Here is a 20919-nt window from a genome sequence, read left to right as displayed (position 1 = left end):
TTCAACCCGATCCCGAGACTGTGCAAGCGAAAGGAAACCCCTAATCGGATTAGAGTTTGGCCAACTTAAGGTAAACCAAATGATTACCTGGAAACAGACCGAAAAAATAGTTAGGAAATTCCTGTACACCACATATGAAACTTTGGCAGCTTTCAGGTTTCAAGGCACTCGGCAAAGAGTTGTATTTAAACAATGGCTGTTTATTACCACTTTAATACAAAAGCTAAGCTAGTTTAACTACTATAGTACCAAATATATAAAATCTGTTATTATGTAAATGCATTTATTGAGTGGTTTTTCAACCGCTTTGATTTCTGTGCCATCCATCTGATATGATTGGCCATCGAATGGAAAAGTTTCGACTGCCTTTGGCGGAGCACTCGAGTGTGGTATCAGTTAATTTTGGAATCTGTCAAAAAGCATTCAGCGAATTAAACCCAATTGGCACAGCCACAACGTTGAGAAGGAGTTCCGCAGTGGCAGCAGCCACCAGCCAGCAGGCAAATAAACATGGCACATGACACTGGATTACATTTCATTTCACATGTCCCCCGCACACCCACCTACAACCACCCACCCACCACGAAAGGGGTGGCAGACGATGGCCCTTGGAAAAGCCAAGCCGGCAAAATGGCAACTCGCAACTGGCAGCAGTCAGGTGGCGCAGAGACTGCTAAATTTTCAAGTGCAGCAAGGCAGCTCTTTTAGGCGCAGCTCGTGGAAATTGGACATGAAAATGAAAGGCGCCAAGGGATGGGGGTTTTCTTTTCAGGAGTGCGGAGGAGGGAGCAGCTGAAATGGCGCACGGAACGTGGCAGTAATGCAGCAGCAAGTGGCACAAGTAGCAGCTGCCACGTTTTGCAGCAGAACAAAACCAGACCAGATTCCCTAACGAACTTGCAATGCCCTCGGGAAAATTGGATGCCCAAATTAGATGACCACAACTCGGAGGTCAAGCCAAAATCAGGGCAGATGTAAGGTGCACAGATATATACATATATAGGTCATACATAAAGTAATATTCAAGATAAAAAGTTGATTATTATAAGCAAGATAAGTTTATGTATACAACAAATTACACTTAGGTATGCGCTGAGTTCCACCTAATTAATTTTGAATTTTCCTGTATGAAAATGATTGGAAAGAGCACAGAAACCTTTTGTGTGTGAGTAAGGAGTGGTTTTCTGAGGCTTTTCCGGATGAACTTTGATTTATCTGCTATTTTTGTCTCAACGATGCAGGAATCCATCAATCACCTTCTGCCCAATAAACTTGGTTCATCCTAAAAGAGCTCATTTGAACAGAAAAAGTTTACCTTGACCACAAAACTGCCGATCGAATCAATGAATGTCAACTTTGAAAGCGAATTTTTCCATTCGCTGATGGACTTTCGTTTCAACCGAGTCATCAAGCGAATTACCCGGTACATTTAAATGGCCAACGACTGGACGAGGATTTAAGAGTGGAAACAAAGAATATTTATGGGCGAAGTTTTTACGAGGGGTTCGCACAGAAACCCAGCGGCGCTTAAGCTGCCCAGTTTTTCCGACTACCCCGTCGGACATTAGAGTGCATGGGAAATGCGGAAAATGGACCGTGCCCCACTCTAAGTAGTTCGTCTGCCCAAGTGTCAAAGCGTCGCCAGCCGCAAGTGTAGCATACTTTTCGAGCGGTCAGTCTGTGCATACACACACACACACACACACACTGCATTGTGGCATGTGGTGTGTTTGTGTGAGTGTGTGTGTGTGGCCTAGTCCGAGTGGGAAATTGTTTCGTTTTCTTTTCGAAATGAAAGAAAATGCTGTTTAATGTGCTCTTTATTATTTACATTCGCGTTGCGAGGAGCAGGGAAAACGGACCCTAACAAGCGGGAAAAGCGCCCCTTCCACCAACCGCAAACTCATCAACGTTTCCTTATTTTTTATTTATTTTTTTGTTTTTTTTGCTGCATCGTATTTTGCCCTCGGATTTTTTATACTTTTCTGTGGCACAGTTCCGGCAGCGGGTCTCTCATTTCTATGCAAATTCAAAGTGCCGCAGGCGCAAAATGTTTTTATTGTATTTAGTGGAATTATTCACGCCAAACTAACTTTTGTCAGGCTACAAAAGGAGGGGAAATCGGTTCATATGTCTTGGCATTGTTTTGATTTCCAGCAGACGCAATTTTCTTTGATGCCGCCTCAAATTTTAATGCGTTCAAATTGGCTTTTGCGGAAATGCCGCCGCACCCCCTTTTAATTTCCATTCGAGGTGTTCCGGAAAAACTGACATGTGCTTTGAGCTTTTTTGATTGCCGGCAATCAATTGTAATGACAAACAGTGCAAATATTTTCTCAAATCACTTGGTCGCCCCGCAATGGCCAGCCATAATGCGCCAGGGAAGAGAAAATCGCAATAAGTCTCGCGAAAATCAAATCAATATTATCGATCCCTGCACTCAAGACGTGTGTGCACATACATGTATATATATGTATATATATATGCCCATAAATTATTCACATCATGTTACAATTGTATAATTATTGGCTGGCAGAAAAGCGAGTAGGATTTGTCAATGGCATGGAATCAGTTTGGAGTGCTTCAATTGAGAACTTCTCTACAATGCATTTTCCTCGCATTCAATATGTGTATTATTGTTGCAGCCATAAAATCTGGCTGCAAATCAATACTTATTGTTTAGGAAAATGCGTATGAGCCATGCATATGGTGACATTCTTCTCTTAATACCTAGTAATCCCCTCTATTTGGCTTGTTTTCATATATCTAAGCTACCGACTTAATAACTGAAATCTTTATAGTATGTCGTAAGCGTATAGAGATCAGTACTAATCAGCATAACCCCCACATTCATAACCTTTCCAATTGATTAATTAAGCGGAGCTATCTAAACAAACTAATTGAGGGTGGCATATTGCAACCTGTTGTACCGCCCACCGCCCACTTGCTACCTGCCACCTGCCATTGATATCCGCATAAAACGACGGCGAAATCTTAATTGTCAATCAATTTCAGCTTGTTTAACATTCATGATCCGCGTATCAAGCAACCAAAACGGGAATGGAAATAGAATCGAGAATTCCAGCTCAAGAGATGCCGCCAATTCCTGGCTAGCTCTTACGTAACCCGAGTCGAACTATGTGACGCTTTATGGCGACGGTGCATGCATATCGGGCTATATGGTGCATGGCTGGCAGCGACAACGTTGCGTATGAGCAACTTTGAATAATTAACTCACTTCAATGGGTGGCAAGCGTGCTGCGGTGGGTCCTTTGGAACTCTGGAACTCTGCCACGTTCTCTCGATTTTCCCTATAGCCTCCATATATAAATTAGCATTTTAGTATATTTTCCATATATTTATTAGCGTAAGTTTATTAATTACAATAGGGCTTGCGCGGTCTGCACTTAATGAGACGAATAGTAAGTACGTGGCGATGACCGACGCTTCTAATCTTCCAAAATCGACTGACTTAAGTATAGCAAGAGTTCTTATCTCTAAAGCTTAACAAGTTACAGTTTCTTATAGGTAAAGCTCGATCTATAGATGGGAAAAGCACTTGAGGCTTACGACTATATTTCGGGTGTTTTGTGATTGTGTTAACTCCTCCCCTTCTAAGACGAAGGCTGTCCACAGACTTTTTACAATTGGCAAATCTATTTGAAAGCGGATCTTACGGGTAACATTGGTTGTGCACTAAGTTCCCATACTGCCAACCTGGTACTGCGTTAAACCATCGAAGGGAAGGCAGCTCTGCGTCTCTGGATGATCCGAGAAGTTCGTAAATGCTGCTGATTCTCCATGTCATGGGTTCGCAACAAGGTTCTGGAGATGATCGTAGCGAACTTGGAAAAAATCTTTATTGTAACCGTCGACTTGTTGACGACGATGATGCTGATGTTGGTTGAACTAGTTGACCATCAAAACGTATGTGTTGAACGCACTCTGGTTGGCGTCTGATGGCAGATATTATTCAGTTCGTCGTTTCAGTACACAGGCGCAGAAATAGTTGCCGCATCTTTACGTCTTTAGCAGATACTACGTTGATAGATCTTAATTCCCTCTTCTACTCTTCTCATCTACTTAAGAGGTAGTTACAGTTTTAATACTAAAGTTTTGACAATAATTAAGTATAACAATTATAATTTTATAATAAAGTTCATTCAGATATTTTTGATATTAAAGTATGTAGTAAAACGCTTATTGATTGCAAGTATTGATTTTCCTATTTAGTTGAACAGAATCAGGAAAGGGTATTGATAACATTAGTGTTTTTTTTTTTTTAATCGGGAATTTGAAATCTAATTAGAGTGAGTGCGCTATACTGTTATTATGCCGTTTTGGCAATGCATTTATTTTCTATGGTAGTTTCAGGAAATATTTGTGGTTGCGTGGACTTTAAGTTTTCAAATCATTCGGGTCTAGCATTTCATCACATACCTTTAAAATTTTCTAAAGAGGATGAAGCGGAAATAATACAAAATGTTTAAAGATTAAATAAGAAGGATTTGACAAATATTTAATTGAAAAATGTTTGCAAACTCTTTTACTAGTGTTCAGATTTCACGTTTGTATTTTGCTAACTTGGCGATGGTCACAAAAGGAAAAGAAATACTAAACCTAGCGTAGATTATCTTTATGAACGACCCTCCCTTTTATGAGGACCGTTGTCCCGAGGTCTGCTTCGATTAGTTCTTCCCTATACCGTGGGGTTAGTTTATTTCCCAAGCGATTGTTTTGTTTTACCATGACGGTTTCTCCCACCTCAAAGGTTCTGTCTCGTCTTGTTACATTTTCTCTTCTTAGCTGTTTTTCCTGAGCTTCGTTAACCATTTCGCTAGTTGTCTTTGTTTTTGACCACCAATTATCTGATGACTTATTATTTTTTTCTGCACTGTTTTGCCTACTTGCCTGGTGCGCTGACCATTTATTTAAGCTTGACACTAGGTTGTCTAAAAGGTTATCACTGTCACTCATGTATTTTTATTATCAATACTCTTTGCATAGGTTATAATATAATAATAATAATAATATTTTTAATTCGTTCAATAAGCGTTATACTTACAATATAATAATAGTGATTAACAAACAATTTTAAGGTAGATGGTCTTAGTAATTAATATTATATTTTATGTAATCACGAAATTTTTAATTCTTAGGTTAGAGTTAATTAGCCAAAGCCGCTGGTTTTGTCTCCGGATCCTCCTTTTGTTATTTATTTATAATTATTCAGTTATCGTAGGTTTTTATATCCGTTTGGGCGCCAATTATCATTTTAGTATATTTTCCATATATTTATTAGCGTAAGTTTATTAATTACAATAGGGCTTGCGCGGTCTGCACTTAATGAGACGAATAGTAAGTACGTGGCGATGACCGACGCTTCTAATCTTCCAAAATCGACTGACTTAAGTATAGCAAGAGTTCTTATCTCTAAAGCTTAACAAGTTACAGTTTCTTATAGGTAAAGCTCGATCTATAGATGGGAAAAGCACTTGAGGCTTACGACTATATTTCGGGTGTTTTGTGATTGTGTTAACTTATATATCTCTGCTCCTGTCACTTGATGTGGAACGTAATAAAGTGATGAGAAGGGGGCGGGGAGTCGCGGGTGTGGCAGAATATTTTGCTGACAATATAAATTGCATTTTGGCCATTGTCACTTGGCCCAATAACTTGGCAGCGAAAAAGTTACAGCAACAAAACACCGAAAACCATAAAATAGTTGAAATATTTTTAATCAATTTGGCAGCGGGTGACCTTTAAAAATTTCAATTTAAGGCGCATGAGTAAAAGGGGTTGGCATTTTACACAAATCATCGGGGCGAAGAAGTTTTCCGATTGATTGAAGCCAGGGAAATCGAATTATTAAATGCTTCTGTATAAATATTTGCTATTTGAGTGGAATTGAAATGTGTGTTTGAACAGTGAGCACAATAATTGAAATCTAAAGCTAACTTGCACTTTAATGTCATGTAAATTACTTAGCGAATTAAAGTAACTTAAAGAGTTTTTCAGTTCTCAACTTAAAGTAGTAATTTACTGAGCTTAAGCCATTTAACATGGACAACTTCCGATTGATGATTCCATCTCAAACGGTGGACTCCTGTCACGAAACGCACTGTATGTGAGGCTAATCAAATACGGGGAAGTAAAATAATTGCTCGCTGAAGCCTGCTGAGAATGTAACGCAATTTGACGATAATTAAAATTATGCCTGCTGTTGGGCATCCGAGGGGGGTGGTGTGTTGTGTAGGGATGTGTCACGAATAACGCTTTAAGCGGCTTATAGGCCGCCCACTGCCCCTCCACCTCCCTCCCCTCACTGCACCCCTCGAAGGGAGCAAGGCCACGTCGAATGTAATTATCATTAGTAAGAGACATTGGTGAACAATTTTTGCGTGTCCGCACGTACACGGTGTTTAGGACTTAGGATCCGGGGACTTGGGAGTCCTCGGACCACGGCAAAGGGGCCAGCCTAATCTCTGGGCAAACAAAAGCCCCCCAGCCCCGCCTTCTGTCCTTTTCTTTTGTTGTTTACCCTTGGCAGCTGTTCAAACAAATTACAATAAATTCGCAATTGTTCTTACGGAGCCGCGGACATTTGATTGATGAAAAGGCATCAACAAGTGCGGCGGCTACAATGGCATTAAGATCTTAACAATTTAAGCCAACAAACACCAAAAAATAAATTCGAAACGAAAGGGGAAACGCGGAAAAGCGAATGGCGCGGCGAAATTAGCGCACTTAAAGTGATTCATTGATAACTTTTTGGCACGCCATCGGACAAAGCCGGCATGGTATGGTTATAATCCTCGGACCCATCACCCATCACCATCATCATCATCAGAGCAGGTCTAATCAGTGTCACACGCCATAGAAGTGGGCCCAAAGCCACCGATGCGGTGTTCCAAAATAAAGGCCAAGAGGCAGTGGCAATGGAAGGGGGCACAGCCGGCAGGTGCATGGATAATGGGTTAATGGCATTAAGTGCAGGGTAATCAGGGTCTGCTTTGTGGGAAAATAGGGCTGACACGGTTAAACCGGATTTTCCGCCTTTTGGCAGATGCAATCGATGTCTAGTCGCATTGATTGACTGCCTCTCAATTGACTCGAAGTGCAATATGATTGAGGATTCCATCTGGACTAAAACCAATTCGCCTCTTTTTTGTCGAGTTTTTCTTTAACTTTTCTTTCCAAAATAAGATTTCTAGTTCTTCGTTTAAATCAATTCGTTGTCAGTCAGGAATAAGAAAATCCAGAAGAATCCATTCCTTGTTAAGAGTACATGCATTTCTATAACATTACGTTCTTTTATACTGAAAGTGACTTGGTGATGCATTGCATCCTTGATATGCAAACTCATACCTTTCTTTCCATTCAACTGCACAACTTTAAATGAGCACATGATGGGGGGGAACCAGCATTGAGTGCCGGGTAAACAACTCCTGCCTGGAATCGCTCATCCCTAAGCAAATCAAAAAATACCAGACCAGGTCGGAACTCCCCGTTCAAATCTTCCACCCCGCCGCATCCCCTTTCGGTTGAGTGGGAGTTGGGGATACACTCGACGTTGCCTGGCATTTTAGTTTGATTAAAAACACGGCCCAGAAGGAGAAGATGGGCCTGTTTTGGGGGGGGGGAGTAATCTATAATGCCTGCTAGTAAGTATCAGTCTGTGCCTGCTGGCGATTGATATGCAGATATAAGAGGACAGGAGTGGGTCGAGTTGGATTTGGCGGCAACACCTTGGCAACTCTGCATCTGCCAGGGTTGCTAAGTAGGCCATGGCAATGTGTTTCTTCGCAGAACACACACACACAGAATCGCACACCTGGCGAATGAAATTATTCCATTGAATGCCAAGGAAAATACAACACGAGTAACTTTTTCCATATGCACAAGAAAAATGGAGAGTCGAATGGTGAATGGTGGAAACCCGGGGGAAAACTGAGTGCCGCATGCAGTCAACTGTCAACGATTTTCCTTTTTGCCAGCATTTTGTCCTAGATTTCATTATTGCCAGCAAATTAATTGCACACCGAGCCCAACACAACCTGCTTACTACCCATACACGTGGGGAAAAGCTGAAGAGATTTTCGATGTAATTCAATCTTCATTACAGAGACTCACTTATTGGGTTATTTTTGGGCATGAGTCTTTTCCAATTTTCCGAAAGCGTATATTTCCCAAATTACGATTACATCCATTGCCCTAGGTGTACGATTCCCCTTTCTGGGAACTAGGAAATGATGCATTTTTTCCGAGTGCATCCATACCACCATGGACTATGAATAATTCTGTTTGCTGTTGGCCTGTCCGACCAGGCACGCCCATGCCAAAGGACGACTGCTAATTGCCCGTAATGAGGAACTATGGCTGTCCGAGAAAGGGTTTCGCAGGGAGTGGGCAGTGACCTTCTTGAAGACCACTTTCTTGGTCTGCCGTTGACTTTCCATCCAGTTGATTTTCAGTTGAGCTATTTTCAGCCTAATCAACTTGACTTTTATACGAGGCATTCCCCGACATTATCTGCAAACTTTCCCGTGAGCTCTGGCGAAACCAGCCAGCATAAGCCTTATCAAGGCTAAGAGAGCGCTACTGGCTGCCAGTGACTAAGCCGAATATTATGGCCATAAAAATGTTACTTTAAGCTGATAACAGGGCTAACAGGGAGAGCGAATGGAATTCAACGGAAGGAGAGCAGTCGAGCATGCAAAATCCTTGAGCAAAGCAAAAGAAGAATCTCAATAAGCAAAACACGGTATTATTGTAAGCAGAAATACTCAAGAATAACTCTCGGACCACTTTAATACTCTAAGCTGGCTTAAAAGAGTGGAATATTTAAGTATTAGATTTCACAAGCAAGTATAAATTAAACTTATTGCCAAATATATATTAAGTGCAAATAAATATTGAAGCAGATTGTTTAAAAATAGTCAAGCTGACACAAACTAGTTAATGTTACATGGATTTATTATAAAGCATTTCTTTAATATCTTTAAGGATAGCTTATTCTCGGAAAGATAGGCAGACAATTTGCCCTCGCACACAGACAGACTGACTTTACATACTACACATTTGCATAATAATTTCATTATCCCTGTCCCTGACTGTCGCAAAATTCATTTTTCATAAAAGTGGGCGATTTTCATTACACCGTACTCCTTCAATGCGAATATCTCGAAGTGCTTGAATTTCATAAAAATGCGTGATGCTCAACTATGGCAACCATCATTGTCACGATGACAAACGATGAGCAATATACCAGATCCACCCACCCACTGCCCCTTCCCGCCGCAGCCCCACAATTTCCCCAGTTGGCGAAACCGGCGAAAGTGCAGAAAGTGCATTGCTTAAATTGAACTTTGGCGCTGCCAACACAATCTGCTGCTGCAGCTGGAGGGCCAGACCGCAGAGACACCTTCCCAGGAAAACCTCCGTGGCACCGAGTTCTCCCTGTTCTCCGAGTTTCCAGAACATGACACCGCCGGCGATAGCGTAACCGATGAACCCAAGTCCAGGGCAGCTCGTTGGGGAGTGTGGGTTCTGACCGAAAAGTGCAAATGTCGCATATTAAATTAACGCTGCCACTTGACAGACACCCCCTGCCATAAAGCACCCCGTGACCCACCTCTCGAGGTCCAACACCCAAATTGGCCGAGCGTGAAAAAGCAGATCATAACAGCCACAACCATAAAATGGAATCAAAAATTGCTAATCGAAGGTATCGCAGTGTACGTATATTGACTTGTCAGCAGTCGTTGAATACACTGTACCCCATCAATCATTATATTTGTTTGCTCTTATCAGGAATGCATACTATTTATACCACTCCTTTTGCTATTTTCTGATAGAATTTACGAGCAAAGTGGCGTCATAAGTTATGTGGAGTGCCTCGAATATCAGATACCTATTGCTTGCACCCGAGCGCCACCTAGCGGCGTTACAACACTATATTCAAAGACAGCATTTTAATGGTTATACTAAACCACTTGTTTGTCGTATTACTAAGTATTCTCCATCTAAGCAGTGGTTCCTCATTTGAAATGCAGCACATGGCGGCTAATCATAATGAAATTACTCATACGCAAGGTTAGCCGCCGACCAGACCCATTTACTGCGAAGCAGAGAGAGAGTGGATGCTGTTGACACTGGGTATCGTGCAATAATTCAAAATTCCGTCTAGACTCTGAAAGAGACAAAGGAGATGAAAAATAAAGATGTTGCCGGGGGAAATTGTGCCATTTCGTGTCATTGTTTACGCTGCCATGGCTGAGGTTGTGTGCCATTCGCTTTAAAGTCGTTAAACACTGCAGACACCAGCACAAATTTTAGAAACTTTACGACCGGCCCACAACAACTCGTCTAGTTTCTGCATTAATTGACGCAATCGATTTGAAAATTCAATGGGCTGGATTATACCAGGCCTTTGTGCCGATCCCATGTGTAAACAAGAGCCAGCGCTTTTGTGGCCATAAAAGCAATATTTATATCGCTGCGAAGCAAGAGAAAATTCCTAATTACCTCAAACGCATCCATCTTCACGAGCAAACCCCCAATAAAGGCAAATCAATGCGCATATAGATCAGCAAATAATAAATTTAGCTGATATACATGATGCATGATATGTGATATATGATAGAAGATATACACGACGTTGATGGGCAAAATGACCTGTGGCCCAGAGGACTCGACTGAATTATGACCGCTGGGGCGAAAGAGTCAAGTGAAATGAAAATTCTATTGACAAATGACTTATTTGTTGCTCTGCTTTCGCCGGCGAACCCTAGCGAAAACATTTTCAAACTATGCAATATCGCACATCGCGAAAACGCCAACAAGTCTAAGCGCAAAAGTCCCAACGATTTTGTTAAATATAGACGCAATGCTTAGTGGCCAGGAATTGGCCACGTATACAAAAATAAGAAATCGCTGCGATGTGGGTCGTCGACATAATTGATGACTTGATATATGCAAACACACACAAGTCCGCATCTTGGCTATATAGCACAGGTTCAGGCCTACTTAAGTGATTGACTTCTGGGGTTAAGAGCCCCATAAAGCGAATAGTATGGTATAGGGAATGGTCAGTGAATGCCATTTTCCATCGAAGCTGTTTATGGTTTTAGGTGGCAAAGTTTGTGTAATAAATTTAAATGTATTTGTTTTATTAATATTTGATCTGTGTTAAAATTCAATTAAATATTTATAATACTATTAAAAAAATAAAATAATAAGTGATTTCAATGCTCTCAGATTTTCAAATGATTCCTATTAGAAGAAACTTTAAGGATTAAAGTTGATTAAATCTTAATGGAAATCTATTGGTTTGGTTTTTTAGGGAAACCATCGAATATAGCTCGTACTTAATAGTACTAGTACTTAAGGTACTTAATAAGTACTTAAATAAGGTTTTTTTAAAGTAGCTGCATATTTTAGGCAGATTTCAAATGTCCCATATTCAATTGCAACAGATTGTAATGATTTTAGCAGCCTTGAATCATAAATACCCACGCAACCGAATTTATTTAAATTTGCAAGATAGTTTAGAATTCACACTCATTTTTTCAAGCTGTCAACAATTTTGACTTTTCCATTTCTCATATTACCGAAATTCTGATCATACAAGGACAGTAGGCAAAGAATGGAAAGTGAAATATTACTGGAACCTGATTGAACCCTCCTCAGACATTGACCAATTTGCAACTGGCTGTCAATTCGGAATATTAGCTTGCATGTGTGTACAAACACTTTTATCTAGCACCCATATTTATGGCAGTCTGAACAGTGAAATATTCGCAAATTGTCTCCAGTCATGCGGAACTGTAGTGTGCACAACAGAAAAAAAAAACACCTGAATCCGAATTCTGTAAAGCGAAACTCAGTGAATATTATTTACATACGAATAGCAGTTCGCAGGCTAATTTGAACATGCTTTGCCTCCACTTTAGTTAACTTTGTGCAAGTTCTGCCTTCTGCAAATATCACCTTATGGTAATATATCTATATAGGTTTAAAACAACATTTTTATAATTGTAAAATCATCATAATAATGGGACATTTATTACATATATAATGACCAAAAACGTTATTTATAAATATATTTAATTTTTACTTTTTTTATTGAGAAATCCCTTACCATTTTTTTTAATTTTCAAATCCCTATATTAACTGACTGGTTATCTCTACTGAGGCCCCACTGTGTGGCGAAACCTTCGATTTGGTGACGGCGTTACAACAACGCAGACCATAACGCCCCCCAATGACAAAGGAAAGCACAAAAGAGCGGACACAGTGCTGCCATTTGTTTGCTCTTTGTTTGTGGATTGGTGTTGCACATGGCACAAAAGCTTTTTTTGGGATCCGAACTGAAGGTGGTGGTTTGGTGGAGGGGCATCGTGGGGAGCGTGGGGAGCTTTCCTGCCCAAACACAATCAGCTGGTGGCTGGCAAAGCTCCAGCGCAATGCTGCGTAATTTTTGTTGTCCGCAGAAGCACCGTAATGCAAACAAACATGTGAGTGCTGACTTCCTCGCCCCCCTGCTGTTTGGTTTGTTTTTGCTTTGTTTTCGTGGAACAACAAAGCCCAGCTGAGTGCGAGAGAGCTTTGTTGGTAAATGGGCGCTCTGCGCTCCCGCTCTCTAAGCCCCGCTCACTTACAACTGCACCCCTTCCCTTCGTTCACAAACGAATCTATTGCGCACCTTTTTAGCTCTAAAGTGGAACCCCCTGGCATGCAACATTCCATCCCCAACGTAACGGCACTTTATGAGCTGCAAGGTCACACGAAATTTAAATCAATCTATTTAATCTATTTATTTGCACAGTCCCATGATATTTGCAATTGCAACTGTCACGCGTTATCGCAATTGGCCACCTGTCACTCGCAATGAGTACCCACTGTGGCATGACCATTGACTTTATAACTGGTTTTCATCATGGCCCGCCAGAGGCGCACTCAATTTCCACGGGGAAAACTAGGGCGCCCAAAATGACAGTCTAAGGAATTTTGGTTTATTTACTTTTTTCACTCTGTTTTCTAGGGCCCCTGTCAAGTGCACACAGCAAGGTCATTGTAAATGTATTTATTTATTTTTAATATTTCCCCAACCCCCACAGCAGTCTATCTTTGGTCTGGCCTGCGCCAAAAACCCCAATAAATAAGCGAGAGCAAGCCAAACAAATAATTTGTTCTGCTGTCTTAGTTTAAACAAAATTTCGTAATTGAAACAGCGTATTTATTTTTGGCGGCAAGGTCGCTGTCAAATCATTTACATGTGGGGCGGACGAACGCAGCGCCCCAAATTGGGCCCACCGTTCATATTCGATTTATAGAGAAGTACGAGTTTAATCTTTGTTTTAACTGAACGACCAATTTACGGTTATTTTGATAGTTCCGTCATAGCGGATCTATCTTTTATAAAGTACTGTAAGTTCCAAATTGTATGAGATATAAATTGTTTACATCATTTTTGTGTTTTAAATTATGACAACCAAAACAAAAGAGTTATATCAAATATATTTGAATAATCACATTCCTATACATATGTATGCTGGCACACCCTAGTAATAGGGGGCCGTGAGAAGAACGCCCCAGGGTATCCTTTTTTTCGGAAGCCTATCAAAATTAAACGGTATGTTCTTGTCTGATCGGGATTCGGACGCACATCAGACGAGAACTTATCGCATTTGTGGAAATAAAAATTTTCCTTGTTAGTCCGAAATACCCAGAAATCGACCTCTTCAGGCCCGAACCGCTCCTGTGCGCATGTCGAGCGACCTACACACAAAAAGCACTAAACAGGCCAGAATCCGAATCCGAACACGAGCGCACGACTCACCCATATACACTCGCGCACACACATATAGCCACTGACTACTGCACCACCGACCGCCGAGGAGTTGGCGCGGTTCTCGGTGGTTAGTTGAGCGTTTGGTGGCATTGCGAGCGGACGGAGAGCGATTCGGAAAAGCAGAAAAGCAGAATAGCGCAGACAAGCTGAAAAGCGGAAAAGCTGGCCACTGCGACAAAGGTTAAGCAGCAGCGACAAACACAAAACGACAACAAAGGGAAAACGCATCTAAGCTGGCGCAGAGATCCGAAAAAAAATACACTCAAAAACCAGCCCAGACCAACGCACTTTGGGTTTCTTTGTTACGATCTTTTTAACATCGAGTCGGAGCGGAGCACGTCGGAGTCAAAAAAGTCTTCGAATTAGTGCGCAATATTTAACGGAATAACAAGAAACACAACGAACGCGAAACGTGCGCAATAATTTGTTTAAAATCAATGAAGACTGCAACTGCGCAAAACTGAAAAATTGCATCATAGCCAACACAGAACGGGGCAGGGAAAAGTCTATGAGCGAGGAAAAGTGGAAAATCAATAGGGGGCAGAATAAGTAAAGCCCGAATAAATATAGGGGGATCCAAAACCAATCCCATCTAAGTAATCATCAAAAGTGCAAGTTCGCTATGCCTTCCCTTTTGGAGGCGCTGGAGCGCAAGTACTTCGCAGAATGCGAGTTCGAGAATGCCCACCAACCGGAACTCCACAAACGAAGCGACCTGCCCAATGACTTTACGGTCACCAAGTGCGGCGGACGCATGGAGTTCTCCATCTTCATACCGCGCCTATCCCCGCTGACCAGTGTGCCAGCTTTGCTGGTCCTCAACGACTGTGACATCGATTCGGCCGGGGACTTCGACAGCATCCGGGAGAAGTGCCAGCGGGTGAGGGAACTGGATCTGGCCCAGAACAAGCTGAGCGACTGGTCGGAGGTCTTCAGCATACTGGAGCACATGCCGCGCATCGAGTTCCTCAACCTGAGCAAGAACCAGCTGGCCAGTCCGATCGGCACGTTGCCCACGGCTCCCACGATCAATCTGAAGAGCCTGGTGCTGAACGGCACCTACTTGGACTGGGCCTGCGTGGATACCCTGCTGAAGAATTTGCCCGTGCTCCAGGAACTGCATCTCAGCCTGAACAACTACAGGCAGGTGCTGATCGATGCTAAGGAGGCGGAACAGCGGCTGCAGGAAACGGAAACGCCAGAGGAAACCGAGCGGCGAATCACCAAAGCCCATCCTGCTCTAAAGACCCTGCATTTCACCGGTAATCCCGTCGAGCACTGGCAGGAAATCTGTCGGCTGGGCCGGCTGTTTCCCAACCTCGAGGCCCTCGTTCTGGCAGATTGTCCCATCAAATCGCTGCAGGCCGAGGAGAGCAGCGAGACCCATAGATACTTCCCCAGCCTGAGGCTTTTGAACCTAAGTTCCGCGCAACTGGATAGCTGGGCGGCCATCGATGAGCTGGCCAAGTTTAGCGAGCTACGCAACCTTCGTGTGAAACACTGGCCACTCTGGGAAAGTCTGGAGTGCACGGAGCACGAGAGAAGGCAGCTCCTGATAGCCAGGCTGCCCAATGTGGAGATGCTCAACGGAGGCGGCAAGATCAGCAACGATGAGCGCGTGGACTCGGAGCGTGCTTTCGTTAGATACTATATGGACAAGCCGGAGGAGGAACGGCCTGCGCGCTACCAAGAGCTCCTGCAGATCCACGGCAAGCTGGATCCCTTGGTGAATGTGAGCCTGAAACCAGACAAGCGGGTCAAGGTCCTGTTCACCTACAACGATGTGAGCGAGAGCCGGTTCGTGGACATCTATTTGACCGTCAACGACTTGAAGGTGAAGCTGGAGAAGCTGGTGGGTCTGGCGCCCAACAAGATGCGCCTCTACTATCTGGATCAGGACTACAAGGAGTTCGGGCCGGAGGAGATGCGGTTCCCCAACAAGCAGTTGTACAGCTACAACATCCAGTCGGGCGACGAGATCATCATCGATGCCAAGAAGTGAGGCGCGACGTATGGGCTACATGCTTCCGTATCTGGAGAGGATTAACATTAACCCGAACCGCGCTTCGTTCCCCGCCTGGTGCTACAACTTGTGATCTTGTACACGAATCATTTACATATACTTTACTCTACTGTTAGTGCCGTTCTGTTCTCCGCAGCGAACCCCTGTGTACATACGTTCTGAAAATGGCCAAGCGAGCATTACTGCGCACCCACATCGTATATTTTAATTACTGCCTAACCTAAGCCACACACAAAATACAAATACAAACCACCACAAACAACAAAACAAAACAAAAAATCAAAAAAAAAAAAAAACAAAAACAAGCAAGAATGCATTAAACAATTTTAAAATTTACACACTCTGAGCGTTTTATGGTGATGGGCAGCACTTGCCGTTGGGGATCGCTGGAAGATAAGATATGACTCATGGAGCGTACTCGAAGCACCCCAACACAGGCGCACGTCCACGGATTGGGGATAGTGGGGAGCTTTCGCGATCCCTTTGTCGATAGCCGACTTCAGCACTGCAATTATCTCGTTCGAGGAGAGCTTTGAAAAGTTGCCGGAAAAGAGACCTGAGAACTGGCTCTCCCGCTTCCCACATGCAATTAGTTGAACAACAATAAGTATCTATGATGGTTATACGTCCACTTAACACATTTTAGTTATGGACACTGGTGTTCAAATTAATAGTGATGAAATGTCTACTAGATAATCGATCAACGATTAAAATACATCTAAAATATTTTAAAAAATTTTAAAAAAAAATTATATTTATGTTACACATTTTATAATACTTCGAATCTGATATATAGGTATCTTAGATATAAGTTACAATTACTAACATTTATGTGATATTTAAATAAAATGCTATGCTCGTACTATTTATTTGATCACAACTGAAAGATATTCACCATTCAGCGGGGATTTATCACGTTCTGGTCAGTAAAGTCACGATTATTTGCTTTGCTTTCATCTGAAGCTTTTTATGAACAATTAATTTATTGATTTATCAAGTAAGTCCAGATGAAAAGCTTCAATTCTTTTCTTGTTGAGCGTTTCCTTGTTATATGTCTTATGAAAGAGCAATTCTTATAGATCAATAATCACTACAAAGACAATTTATTTAGATTTCCTTATTGCTTAGATCATTGTTTTGATTTTATTGAAAACATTCGTATTCATGTATTTCAAAGCTAAAATTATCTTATTAAAATCCTATCTTCCATAAATATCTTTTAATAAATTTGTTGACAGAGATGTAATCGATCGTCAAATCTGTCGTTTAGTTGTACTAAATTTTTTCCTACGACTGAAACCCCTTTGGAACCGATTACCAATATCTAGTAGAACTCTCCCATTAGCGGCTGGTAGTTTTCCAGCACTCCCCGAACGAATTGCCAAAAACTCACCCACATTTAGGTTGTTTGGACTGGGGCATGGCAAGTGCCCAATGTTAATGACGTAGGATCGATAGGCAGCACGTTGGGCAAAGACAAAGTCGAGAGATCGTGACTAAAGCGAACCTGACCCGCCCACAACGGCGATGGGGAGCCGAAACGAAACCGTCGCTAAAATGCGCGAAATTTTATGGGGCTCCGCTGATGACGAGCTGCAATATACTTGGGTATATGGGGTATTTATTAAAACAAATCAAATAGAGGTCTACGCAGACTTGGGCTGTCGTAAAAATGCAAGGTGTGTGGAACGAAAAAACTGTTTATGTAGATAATTAATAAAATTTACACATGGGGTTTTGAAAGTCTAGTTGTTAAGGAAGGTTTTTTAACCGGCCGTCGCTCGCCCGTCGATCGAGTTGCGGTTCAATCGTCGTTGGAGCCAGACGTGTCCGAAGTGTCAAAAATATTTGCCGAGATTTTCCGAGAACTCAGCGGGTTGGAATGAGATCAGAATGGATCCGGACAACGATATTTATGCCTTCTACGACATAAGGGGGTACAAGGGGTACACTTGAAACAATATTAGCAGCTAAACTAATTACCAAAATGCAAATCAATACTCAAATACTAAACATTCAAATTTCTGGACTTACAGGAAATGTAGACCGGGCAGGCCGAACTCGGAACGAATCCTGCAACCGCGAATGTCACTCCTAGGAAAGCCGCTGAACTACAACCGCGGCACCCGCCGCGATGTTCGCTACCGGCGCCTCCAGAGTCGCCTCTACAACTTCCTGGAGCGGCCGCGCGGCCTGCACGCCATCTTCTACCATGTGATGGTGTAAGTACACTGCAAGAAATGTTGTTAAAGTTCAAATTTCACGTAAGAAAAGTGAATTTCTTTAGAAGTTTTTATAAATTGATTTCATTACACTAGCAATTATTGAATGAAATTATAGAAAATAGCATTTATATACAATAATTTTCGATTTCTTTTTGTCTAAAGATTCCTGATGGTGTTCACCTGCCTGGCGCTCAGTGTGTTTTCCACCATCAAGGAGTACGAAGAGGACGCCGTCTACATTCTGTTCCGCATGGAGATCCTGGTGGTTATCTGGTTCACAATGGAGTTCGGAGCTCGACTCTGGTCATCGGGCTGCCGATCGCGATACCAGGGATGCCTGGGTCGACTGAAGTTCGTGAAGCGACCATTCTGTATTATAGGTAAATAACAATAAAACACAAACTAGATTCACTAACTGAATGCGATCTGTGCGTTGCAGATATTGTCACCATTTTAGCCTCAATTGTAGTATTAGGAATGGGCACCTCGGGCCAGGTGTTCGCCACGAGTGCTTTACGTGGCCTCCGGTTCTTTCAGATCCTTCGGATGGTGCGCATGGATCGGCGGGGCGGCACCTGGAAGCTGCTCGGTTCGGTTGTATACGCACATAGACAGGTAAGTTTGCCTTCCACGTTTACACCTTGAAAGTATTTGCTCAAGTTCTCTTTGATTAGCGTGATTAATAAGATCACTTACTCTTATCGTTATCGGGATGACAAGTGCACTTTAATTGCGTAAAGAACACATGCTTTAAAATTAATTAAGTGCCTTATCTTTAAACACGTACACGATTTCCTACCTATGTACATATGTATATATTTTACCTTGCAGGAGCTGATCACAACCATGTACATAGGGTTCTTAGGTCTAATCTTTGCATCATTCCTGGTCTATATGTGGGAGAAGGACGTCAATGATAAGTTTAGCAATTTCGCCCAAGCCCTCTGGTGGGGTGTGGTAAGTCCCTAAGACCCCATGAATTAATCCCAGTGCTAGCCCATCCTTCCGATTCCAGATCACACTCTGCACGGTGGGCTATGGAGACATGGTGCCGATCACCTGGCAGGGCAAGCTAATTGCCTCCTGCTGTGCCCTTCTGGGAATATCCTTCTTCGCCCTGCCAGCGGTAAGTCACTTTTTGATTACAAAAAGATATAGCTTTAATAGTGCCACTTATTTTCAATTACTTTTTTATACGTGGGTACATGATAAAGACATGTTATCTCACTATTTATGATTGACAATGAAGTGCTGTACTATTCTTATCGATCAAACATAGAGGCGCAGCCCCAGTTGCTCTTGTGACAATCTTACATATGTTATGAAGTCATTCCAAATCCACTTCATACCTTATTTTTTCCTAGGGCATCCTCGGCAGCGGATTTGCTCTGAAAGTGCAGCAGCAGCAGCGGCAGAAGCACATGATTCGGCGTCGCCAGCCGGCGGCCACTCTCATCCAGGCCGTGTGGAGATGCTATGCGGCCGACGAGCATTCCGTATCGGTGGCTACGTGGAACATCCACCGGGTGGCTCTGCCCAGTCCGCCAGCTTCGTATGTATTGCCTTAATATCGACTGATCCTTTGTGGGGCGGAACATTTGAATGAAACTCAAGTATCTTTTGGGGGTATATTGCAGAAGAGAAGTTCAACGACTACTGTACAGTAACGATAAAACACTTACACAGTCACAAACACTTGCACACTGACACAAACACACACACACAAACACTATTCGCATTGGTGTGTATAACCAAAGAAAAACTTGAGAATGTGTTTACGAGCTGGCGAGCTAGAACTTATGAGAAGCGCGTAGAAAGGCGCTAAATTTTGGTATCTTGTCATGTAGAGCTCAATTCAAAATTTGAAAAAATCCCTTAATGTGTACAGAACAATAACACTGATCAAACTAAAACACTCATAGGTAGAAATAGAGATACTTAGCATATGCAACTATAGCCACCCGACTGTCTTTCTATCCGTCTTTCTTCTGTCCACTCGATTAATCACTTATGTTCTATATAATTTACTTATTCCCATAGATAATATAATTTTTGTAAACATTTTCAGTTCTGAAAACTGGGAGCGATTATTAAAAAACATAACTGAATATAGGTAAAAGTTGATAACCGTAACAAAAAGCAATCAAAATCAAGCCAAGCAAAGACTCAAGCAATCTGCCAATCATTCTGTACGGGCGGTGTTCCTCAGCCCCCAAAAGCACCCACATCAGTAGACATGGCTCCCACATCTGAAATCAAAATTAAATCTAGTTAATTCGCAGCTTTTCTACCATCAGCACCAGTCTCAATCTCCCTCTCTGTCGCACTCGCTCTGTCGCCTCGTCTTTCCATCTCTGTCTTTCGCTGCATTCAAAGGCGTTTTTGCTAAATTTTTTAAACTTACCCCATTGACCGAAAACGATTAATCAATATGATACGAATTGATTCTCATTTTGTGTGTTCTGCTGCCTCGCGCCCAAAAACTCCATAAAAATGCATATAATTGTGTGTATAATCTATAATTAACACGTGAGTTCAATGAAGCCAAATGAGTGAAAAGCTTTTTATTCGATTCTCTCTCTTGCTCCTTTTACCCCTTTAATCCATGCGAAATGAAGACACCACCACCCACTCACCCCTCCCTAAGTTCGTAAGGTTTTTCTTCTAGCACCTCGATGCCTCGTTTCCCCCAGTCCCGCCTTTCAAAAATGAAGGCATCGCCTCAAGAATTTTACAACATTTTAGTGTTTTAGTATTCAGATCCAAAAATATTTTCGAAAGATTGTATAGGGAGCAGTTTCTTTTGTAGTGATGAG

At 42.3% G+C, this 20919-nt stretch overlaps 2 protein-coding genes across 18 annotated transcripts in view; both read left to right on the top strand.

Annotated features, from left to right (window-relative positions):
• LOC6733830 (potassium voltage-gated channel subfamily KQT member 1) overlaps nt 1–20919 on the top strand; it is a 39279-nt gene that overhangs the window by 12526 nt on the left and 5834 nt on the right. For 3 of the 17 annotated variants that reach the window (XM_016182408.3, XM_016182403.3, XM_016182399.3), the window contains exons 1-8: nt 17656–17824; nt 17915–18100; nt 18266–18483; nt 18543–18718; nt 18935–19060; nt 19119–19229; nt 19468–19655; nt 20172–20216. In XM_016182408.3, coding sequence (XP_016026833.1) covers nt 17772–17824; nt 17915–18100; nt 18266–18483; nt 18543–18718; nt 18935–19060; nt 19119–19229; nt 19468–19655; nt 20172–20216 — 1103 coding nt within the window. In that variant the 5' untranslated portion in view covers nt 17656–17771. Of the gene's footprint in view, nt 1–17653; nt 17825–17914; nt 18101–18265; nt 18484–18542; nt 18719–18934; nt 19061–19118; nt 19230–19467; nt 19656–20171; nt 20217–20919 lie in introns of those variants that run through there. The other 14 variants (XM_016182401.3, XM_016182404.3, XM_016182393.3 and 11 more) reach the window with 8 other exon arrangements.
• On the top strand, nt 13572–16758 carry LOC6733831 (tubulin-specific chaperone cofactor E-like protein). The gene has a single exon (XM_002080839.4). It carries the CDS (start codon nt 14478–14480, stop codon nt 15855–15857), a length of 1380 nt encoding a protein of 459 aa, XP_002080875.1. The 5' UTR covers nt 13572–14477; the 3' UTR covers nt 15858–16758.

Source organism: Drosophila simulans, chromosome 2R (genome assembly GCF_016746395.2).
Source record: "Drosophila simulans strain w501 chromosome 2R, Prin_Dsim_3.1, whole genome shotgun sequence".
NCBI lineage: Eukaryota > Metazoa > Arthropoda > Insecta > Diptera > Drosophilidae > Drosophila > Drosophila simulans.
This window is presented reverse-complemented; position numbering and strand designations above follow the sequence as displayed.